Source organism: Eptatretus burgeri, chromosome 6 (genome assembly GCF_056783735.1).
Source record: "Eptatretus burgeri isolate ZD-2024b chromosome 6, Ebu_testis_v1, whole genome shotgun sequence".
Lineage (NCBI taxonomy): Eukaryota > Metazoa > Chordata > Myxini > Myxiniformes > Myxinidae > Eptatretus > Eptatretus burgeri.
Genome location: NC_140966.1, coordinates 26,997,656 through 27,007,655, shown reverse-complemented (window position 1 = coordinate 27,007,655; position 10,000 = coordinate 26,997,656). Strand labels below are relative to the sequence as shown.

General features: G+C 38.6%; 1 protein-coding gene across 7 annotated transcripts in view; it reads left to right on the top strand.

The window, feature by feature from the left end:
- Positions 1-10,000, top strand: part of LOC147024432 (receptor-type tyrosine-protein phosphatase delta-like) — an 881,646-nt gene that overhangs the window by 765,652 nt on the left and 105,994 nt on the right. For all 7 annotated transcript variants that reach the window (XM_085884376.1, XM_085884379.1, XM_085884375.1 and 4 more), the window contains 2 exons: positions 4,188-4,473; positions 5,358-5,536. In XM_085884376.1, the coding sequence (XP_085740502.1) occupies positions 4,188-4,473; positions 5,358-5,536 (465 nt within the window). The remainder of the gene's footprint in view (positions 1-4,187; positions 4,474-5,357; positions 5,537-10,000) is intronic.

Here is a 10,000-nt window from a genome sequence, read left to right as displayed (position 1 = left end):
ATAAGGCGTGCTGTCTGTAGTAAGCATCCTATACAAATACATTCCTGCATCACTCACGACATGGTAAATTATAAGGGAAATTAGAAGGAAACAAACAAAATCTTTCAAATCAAAAAGCTTATAAATAAGAAATTCTACATTTTTAAAAAATGGACATCAAAGAAAAATCAAAGGAAAACTGGAAACTCACAGTCACAAGACAAAGAGTTATAGACATGGTATAAGTTATTATGATAAAGTTCCACGAGCCTGAGAATGATGATCCACAAGGACATGAACTGCCAGCATTGTGGGAGATGACCAGTGTGATGGATGAGGCAGGATCGGCAGATACTCCAATGATCTCTCCCCTGGAGGGCAAACTCAGGAGCCACAATGAAATAATACACCGCCACAATTTGTTATGTCACTGCTTTGACTTCCACCCCAGCTACACTACAAATCCCCAGCAAGAGAGTATCCACTGAACTGCAGCATGATAAGTGCTATGGAAATCTTCACAAGAAGGTCATTCAGAGTCAATTCATTCAGACAGCAAACACCTGGCTGAAACTCAGATTCTAAAATGACACACCAAGAAGAGTCTGTGTTAACCTTGAGTTAGGTTATAAAAGCTGTTTGATGATTAATGAGTGAGAGTTGATAAAACACTGTCATGGTATCACAAGAGGGACAATGGAAAATGTCTCTTACAGACAAACAGACAAATTGTATTTCCTTTTTAACCTCCGCCATCGAATATGGATGGAGGTTACTGTTTTCACCCCGTCTGTTTGTTTGTTTGTTTGTGAACAGTATTACGGAAAAACTCCATGGATTTCGACGAAACTTGGTGGGGGGGGGGGGGTTAGGTATGGTCCAAGGATCATGCCATTAGATTTTGGACTTGGTCCAAAAAAACAAACTGAGAAAATTTTGCAACTTTTTTTCAAAAAAATTTCGATTTTATTTGAAAAATATTTGATGTTTTTTTATTTTTTGCATTTCTACATGTTTTAAGTGATTTCCAACCCCCAAAAAAATTGTTTGAGAAAAAAAAAAAACTTAGAAATTTTGCAACTTTTTTTTTCAAAAAAAATTCGATTTTTTTTTTAGCAATTCTACATGCGCGTCGATCTAGTTTAGTTTATTCAATCGTGGTTCAGTAGAGTCTGATCCATTTTGACCTACAATGAATAGGATATCAGGTTCACTTAAGTGACCCAGCAGTATTGGTGGCGGAGGTTTTGCACTCTACCGAGTGCTCCCCCTCTAGTTTATTTATGCCTTTATCTTTCTTCAAATCCCTGTCCTTTATTTCCTGCTTCAATTTTATTCTCTGTTGTGTTCACTTTAATTGGTGTAGTATTCCTGCCATGCAATAGGAGATGCATAATGAAAATATGAAAGACTAGTCTGAAGACGACAATGGTTCACGAGCGGTATTTGACGATGTTGATTGTTTCAGAAGTCAAGGATGAGACAATGTGATAATGTTTGACCAAGTTATAAAAATGATCAACATGATGTGGTACGAGTGACAGGTTATTAGCTGCAAAATGTCGAAAACCCGGTATCGTTCAACAACTTTCAAAATTTGACCTTTGCATAAACTTTATAAGTCACAAAACAATGTTGTGGACATTAAAATAAGGAAACAGGATACGTGCTATAGCTTATTGGAGTTAGTTCGTCGAAGAAGGTCGAAAACCCGGTTCGATTCCCACAACTTTGAAAATTTGACCTTTTTGAACTTTAAAGGTCAAAGGTCAAGGATTATGACCTTTGGTGCAAAACTTCCACTGGAGCATTCCAGGAACAATATAATGTCATATAGGCTATATGGCATTTCGCACTCCTCGGATTATCCATACTTTGATGAAATCAGCGTAAAAACAAACTTGAAGCGGGCGCCACGGGCAAGATGTTCGAGATAGAGCAAAATAGTTTCAAGACTTTTGGTGGGGAATGACCTCAAGATTATGCATAAAAAAATATTGTCATCCTAGCTCTCAAAGTTTAAGCGGTCGGTTTAAGCGGTTTAAGCGGAAAATTTGCAATTTTCTAAGTTTTTGACCTTGTGACCTTGACCTTGGGACGAAAATGAAAAATCAGACAACGACAACTTTTAGATAATTCATTTTGCTATTCAAATACCGAAAAAACCATTCCATTCAGTCAATTCCCTCGGAGAAGATAGATTTTTAATCCGACTACCCCCTAAAAATAGATATTTTTTGGGCGTGGCTCTGCCCTCAATGGGTGTAGCACGCCCTCATCCAGGAAAACACAACTAGACATTGATATCGAACACATAACCAAGTTTCATCAAGATCGGATCAAAGTCCACGGAGTTATGCTCTGGACAGACAGACACACAGACAGACAAGGTGGTAGGCGGACATGGGTAGTCGATCAAGTCGAATTTAGTGGTTTTTCAGCCGTGGGCAACCCCAAGTTCAGAGGGTTGCCATTTGAAAAGTTGAGGGACATTCAAAATTTTGAAGAAATTGTTTTTTGCGCAATCGCTAAACATTATGCAGGTAAAGTTTCGGCATCCTACCTATCATATCAAAATTTTGAAGAAATTGTTTTTTGCACAATCGCTTATGATTATGCAGAAAAAGTTTCGGCATCCTACCTATCGTATTAAGAAAGCTCGATCTGGAGACCATTTGGCTGTGATTTTTCAGTTTCAGGGCTACCATTTGGAAACTATAAGAGATAGAACCTGACGCGATGGGCCCATTCGATGGGGAATGACCTGAGGATTAAGCACAATAAAATTCATGATTCTAGCTTCAAGGGTTAATGCTGCAGATTGTTTTTTCGTTAAAATACCCCCCACATTTAGAGGTTTTTCAGCCGTTGCTGGGCAACGGAGGGGTCCATAGCAACGGTTCTTTCTCACACATAACTAGGACATACCATGAACCTACCATACCAGTTTCTTGTATATCTGACTCATAGTCTCTGAGATATAACGAGCTTCGTTTTTTTTATTGTTTTCGACCAGGGTTCATTCAAAGTCTATCTTCTCCGACAGTTTTCATAGGATCCGGCTGGAAATTTTTGACAATATGGCTGAATGTACTGCCCACAGTCGCTCGTGGGCCGATTTTTGATTTTCGAAAAAAAAAATTTGAGATTTTTTTTTGAAAATTTCAAAGGTCCGTTGCTAGGCAACGGATGGGTCCATAGCAACGGTTCTCATTTGCACACAACTAGGTCATGGTATGAACCTGCCAACCAAGTTTCATCGAAATCGCCATTGTATTAACTGAGCACTGGACCGAACAGACATACAGACAGACAAACATATCGACAGAAATACTGATAATAAGGGTAGACTACATCGACTACCCAACAGACAGACAGACACACAGACATAACGAATATAGTGGTCACTCTGGCTGGCACTCATGAACCAATTAACACAGTAGAGTCCCATTAAGGTGAACAGAATCATTCTGAAAACCTTGTTATTTAACTAATTTATTCTTAGTGGGACAACTGTACATTCATGATTGGATGGTATGACAGTTGAGTTTGTAGAATGCTCAACAGTGAGCGAGTTTTCTTCGATTTTTTTGGCTAAACTTTGTATGTGCATGGCAAAAGCCGCCGCTGTTGGAGTCGCGTGATTGTGCCTTTGTCAGAGAGTGAAAGCCAAACGTCTTCCTCGAGCACATTATCGAAACCAAAAAAAAATACCCTTTACTTGTGTTAACACACGAAGTATTGAAGTGTCCATTTGCCCATCAGGTTTAAATGAACTGTCAGAAGATGGTGTGACCCCATTCCCAATCACAAACTAATTTGCTCGACGTTGAACAAGTTTGACAGACGCAAACACGCTGTCTCATTCACTTTATTTTTCATTTCCCTTTTGAAAATAGCTCCACTTTATCTTGTTTATTTTATTGACCCTACTTTATCTTTGTATATTCTTCAACACTTACGGGACATTTATCCTGTTCAGCCAACAACTCGAACACAATAATTGTTGATATATTTGAGTTGGACAAACATGTGCATGTGTAGAAATATTAAAGGAAGTGTACATCTGGTACATACATTCCCATGGCCAGATGAAGATACATTACCTCCTCCAAATTCTGACCTATCTCTATATTTCCCTCATAGAGATATCATACAAGTTGGTTCACATCCCATCCCAAACTTTCATATCCCTTTCTCCTTCTCAGTGCTGGAGTGGGACGCACCGGTTGCTTCATCGTTTTGGACGCCATGCTGGAGCGCATAAGGCATGAAAATACCGTGGACGTCTATGGACTTGTTACGTGTTTACGGACACAGCGAAACTACACGGTGCAAACGGAGGAACAGTATGCATTTGTTCACGAGGCACTGCGCGAGGCCGTGATGTGCGGTTGTACAGAGGTGCCGGCTCGTGCCCTGCACACTGCTCTGCAGCGGCTGCAGCAAGTGGCACCCGGAGAAACCGCCACTGGGATGGAACTCGAGTTCAAGGTGGATTGTGATGGAAAGGAAGACATGTGCAGATGATTGTCTTTACTGAGTCTATGTCTGTCGAACTATTTCTATTCATTTTTTGGTTTATTATTTTCTATTTTCAATATCAAAATAATACACGAACATATTTTAGTGAATAATTCTCACAACTTTGTAATCATAATCTTCTCAATTCTCCCCTTCATCTTGCTATTATATTTCCTTTTTTATTTTTGTCGTTGGCTTTAAATTATTGTCCTTTATTTCCTGCTTCAATTTTATTCTCTATCGTGTTCACTTTAATGGTCATAGTATTCCTGCCATGCAATAGGAGATGTATAATGAAAATATGAAAGATTAACACAATAAAGTCCCATTAAGGTGAACAGAATCATTCTAAATACTTGTTATTTAACTAATTTATTCTTAATATGACAACTGTATATTCATGATGGGGTGCGGCATGCTCAACAATGAGTGAATTTTCTTCGATTTTTTTTGGGCAAAACTGACTTGGATGAAAGTGTCATGAGGAAAAAACGCCCACATGGGGCACTTGTATTGTAGGATATGCCATTCTTCAGAGAATATGTTAACCTGGCTGTCTTGTCTACGATGTGGATGCAAAAGATCCCATGACATCCTTTGGCAAGACGATATTTTCTAACACGAGCTTGCCCAAATTCAAAATTGCTTGAACATCGGATTGACCACCTTGATCGATGAGGATGCTTCTTGATTTGTCACTAACTGTTGCTCTAGGAATCTCTGTGACTGCTAAGCCTTTCGTGAGAGAGATCAAATAATTTAATAGTGATATGAATATTATGTAGTCAATAGTATAAACATTAATAATCCATGAATATTGATCCCATAGTCTGTCTTTAAATCCACACCCCCAGCGCCTGTTTAACTCCAAGCCACAGACTTCTCGGTTCATCACAGCAAACCTTCCCTGCAACAAGTTTAAGAATCGGCTCGTCAACGTCCTCCCGTATGAGTCTACACGAGTCTGCCTTCTTCCCATCCGTGGTGTTGAAGGCTCCGATTACATCAATGCGAGCTTCATTGATGGTTACCGGTAATTCGGCTTTTGTCATCAGTCGATATTGTGCCTTTAAAATATTTTGAATTGCAGGTCTCTTCATAATCACACTGTACCGCATGTCCACACACCACCATTGCAAAGTCAAACTGTAGTAAATATAAATAATGAAATGTGACACAACGATTGGTTTGCTGCACGTGAAAGAAGATTTATCAAGCTTTATTTTCATGATTTCTTTATATGTAAATGTGGTCATTTATTATCATCAGTAAACTTCAATGTGGGCACTGCTTGTCTGTCACACATAACATGTTTAGGTGATACCCGATCTGCTTCTATTGTCGGTTCAACATTCCTGCATTTACAGTCTAAATTGCAGCCCGAGTCCTCTTCCTCAGGTCTGCAATATTGGTAACCCTCTTTCTATATACCATGTCCTTCATATAACCCTAGAGAAAATATCCAGAGTGGTTATACCTAGTGAACATTGTGGCCACAGAATTGGACCATCGCACCTAATGCATCGATCATTGAAGGATGCCTCCGAGTTTGGAGGTGATGTGTTAGTATAATTTATGTACATGACATCAGCGTCGAGTCAAAGAGTGAGTGTGCTTCTTTCCATACACACACACACACACACACACACTCTCTCTGTGGGACCCCAACATTCGCAGACCCTGCATATTCACAGTTCATAAAATGTAACCTGCTTCTACAATTGCAGCCGTATGCTTCTCTTCTGTTGAGGGGCTGCGAAGGTCTGATGGTTTGGTTTTTAATTTAAAACAGCTTCGCCATTAAGTAGCATGTACGAATCAGATTCGGAGTGAGCCGACTGGAAGGGTGCAAAGGGCACTGCATGTGCGAGCAGGCTTGCAGGCAGGCCATTGCCAAATATATATATATCATGGGTTTTAAATGCTCTCGCACAGTTTTATATAGAACCCGGAAGTTAAAAAGAAAATGTTGCTATTTGGCCACGTTTTGTCACCATTCCCTTCCGCTCCCCTTCCACTGCTTTCCTTCACTGCCCCACACACCACCTTCCCTTCCCCTCTCCTCATGCTACCTTCCCCTCTCCTCACACTGCCTTCCCTTCCCCTCATCCTGCCTTCCCTTCCTCTCACAGTGCATTCTCTTGCCCTTACACTGCCTTACCTTTCTTTTTCTTTACGCTGCCTTCCCTTCCCCTCACACTGCCTTTCCTCCCCCTCCCCTCACACTTACCTCCCTCCCAAACCTTCATCCCCTCACCACCTCTGTGGACATCACCCGGCGATCACCGCATGCTGTATTAACGTGGTTTTAACGTACCCCATTTCATTCAATCCTGTACTATCCCGCCCCCCTTTCACCAGAAGTCCCTCGACAAAACACAAGTCAAAAACCCCTCCCCTCATGCTTACCTCCTCCCAAACCCCCACCCATTCCCCACCCCTCTCTCCCCCATCCTCTTTGCTCCCACTCTCCCTGCCAGAGTGTATAGCGACATTTGATGAGGCATTGCTCTCCCCGCACCCCACCTTTCGTCACTCTTCCTCCCTTCCTGACCCTTCCCATTTCCCCCACCCTGACTCCCCCCTCGCTTCTTGCTCCCTTCTCACTCCCCCTTACTCCCTCCCCCCCCCACCATTCCCTCCCCTCCTCTCCCTCTCCCTCTCTCTCTCTCCCACCTCTCTCTCCCTTCCTCTTTTTTCCCCCCTCCCTATTTCACCTCCCCTCCCCTCCCGTAACATTCCCATCAGTGTAGCGATGGGTTGTATTTGATATATATATATATATATATATATATATATATATATATATATATATATATATATATATATATATATGTATATATATGTATGTATGTATGTATATATATATATATGTATGTATGTATGTATATATATATGTATGTATGTATATATATATATATGTATGTATGTATATATATATATATGTATGTATGTATATATATATATATGTATGTATGTATGTATATATATATATATATGTATGTATGTATATATATATATATGTATGTATGTATATATATATATATGTGTATGTATGTATGTATATGTATGTATATATATGTATGTATATATATATGTATGTATATATATATGTATGTATGTATATATATATATATATATATATATATATATATATATATATATATATATATATATATATATATATATATATATATATATATATATACATATATATATACATACATATATATGTACATATATATATATATATATATACATATATATATATATATATATATATATATATATATATATATATATATATATATATATATGTATGTATATATATATATATATATATATGTATATATATATATATATATATATATAACGTTATCAGGTTTAATGGCATCATTTATCTCATGCTCAAGCAAGAGTGTCCCAGTCATAATAATTTTGATACTTTATCGTGAAAACAAAATAATAATAATAATAAAACCAATACAATGGTACAAATTTTGTTCAGAAAAACACTAAATATTTCTGTAAGGTACCTTTAGCACACTATAATTATACAGCGTTGGTGCTGCCAAAGCATTTTCTTGGCAAGGCTTATACTGGCTGGTTTGCCATTGTCTTCCCAGCATTGTTTGTCCATGCCCTATCCTTTTTAAATGCTGCACGTTAATCAAGGAAGCAGCACGTACCATTTTCTTTTTTAATTCTTTGGTTTGACTCTGCCAGGGTTTTAACCACCGATTTCCCAGACTCAGAGTGGACACTCTCACCATTATGCCACCGAGTCTTGTATATAAGGTACAGTCTGACTTTTTCATTAGCCTGTTCAGATCCAGTAAGGAAATGACAGCCACTGAATTGGGATGTGGATTTGCATGGGCATGACATATAGCTTCGGGGACTGATTCCAGATTTAGACTTCATGATTGAATGTGAAAGCTCAGTCTTTCCCTCATTTAGAAAGCTCCACACTTGTGTACTTTGCCATTAACACAGAGTGAGTTTACAAAAAGCTCTGTACTGTGTGAGAGCAATAATTCTTTGTCAATATTTTTAGATCTTTTCGTCGATCTGCTTGGTCCAAAGCTCGATGCTACTCGTAGTATAATTGAAACAGGAGCTTCTCTCTGAAATATCACGGTTGAAGTATCTTCTTCTTTTTTCCTATCTTTGTTAGGATTTAAAAAATTTCTAATCTACTTTGCGACTGTGTAAGGAAATATGGATTAGCCTGTTTGGTGTTTCCATCTGAACACGTAGCTCATTTGAAGTTGGAATCCAAGAGGTTCGAATGCCATATACTGTGTCCATTTACCAATTGTCTGATGTTCACCTGGCTTCCCAATAGAGAAGAAATTTGAAATCTTTTTAAAAGTGACAATCTCCTGATAAAGTGGCTGGTTGACTGAAAATGTGAAGATTGCACTTCATTCTCATGAATTTGACTTGCATTAACTTAATGTTGGTTTTTAGTCTTGCTTGAAACTAATTTCAGCTCAAGGATTGCCGACTATATCTCCTTTAACCTTTACTTTCCTTATCTGTATTTGCCATAAACTGTCAGTTTGGCAGATCCATGATTTTCAAACAATAACTGTATTGTTATTTTATCCCTTCGTTTGCATTTTGCAAAATTTGAGGCATGGAGATGTTTGTAATCTACTATTCACATTCGTATTGACCCCAAATATTCCCACCTTCATTTGTGGTTGGTGGGGTATAGTTTTTGGCCGAACTCTTTCACGTACTGGCTGCTTGGGCCTGCTATTCAACTGAAAATATCAGGAAATTCGAATTTGTTCAAGGTGTTGGCAATAACTCCCCTATTATTAATGAAAGACCATGTCGTTGGATGTTTAACATCCACCACCAACCAGTCTGGCAGAAGGGTCGTCTGACTTAACGTCCTTCCCATTGACGGCTCACAAATTGATGAATCACTCCATATGTGAAACACCAGGATGACAGTTTAGAGATGGGTCGAGATTTGAATCCAGATTAAATTGTTCAAATCAGCGAGTGTGCTACCTCTAAAGCCAGGCCAAATATGTGTAATGTTTCTCATTAATAGGCAGACTAATATTAACTAATATGTTCATTAACCTCTTCCTCTCTTTAATTACATCGCTCTGCTCTTCATTCCGAGTTCTTTCATCTCACTGTCATTCGTTTCTCTTATTTTTAATGTTGTGTCCACAACGTTTGTGGTCAGCATTCAGATCTCCTACTGTATTATTTAAAACAAGCTGTCCCTTGTGATCAATTTTCACTGTTTTAAGATACCATGCTATCCCCACACTCACAAAATTGACATGAGGTGGGAGATGAGTGAGAGATTGGAAGAAGTGTCAATGATTTTTGTCCAACAGAGAAAGCTTGTTTATCTTTTCCCAATATGCATATGCACTCTCTCAGATGCATAGCTTAATGCCAGTGTAGATCACCCATTCCAAAACAATTATAATACAACTGCTGAGAGGAATTTACAAGGCCTGAC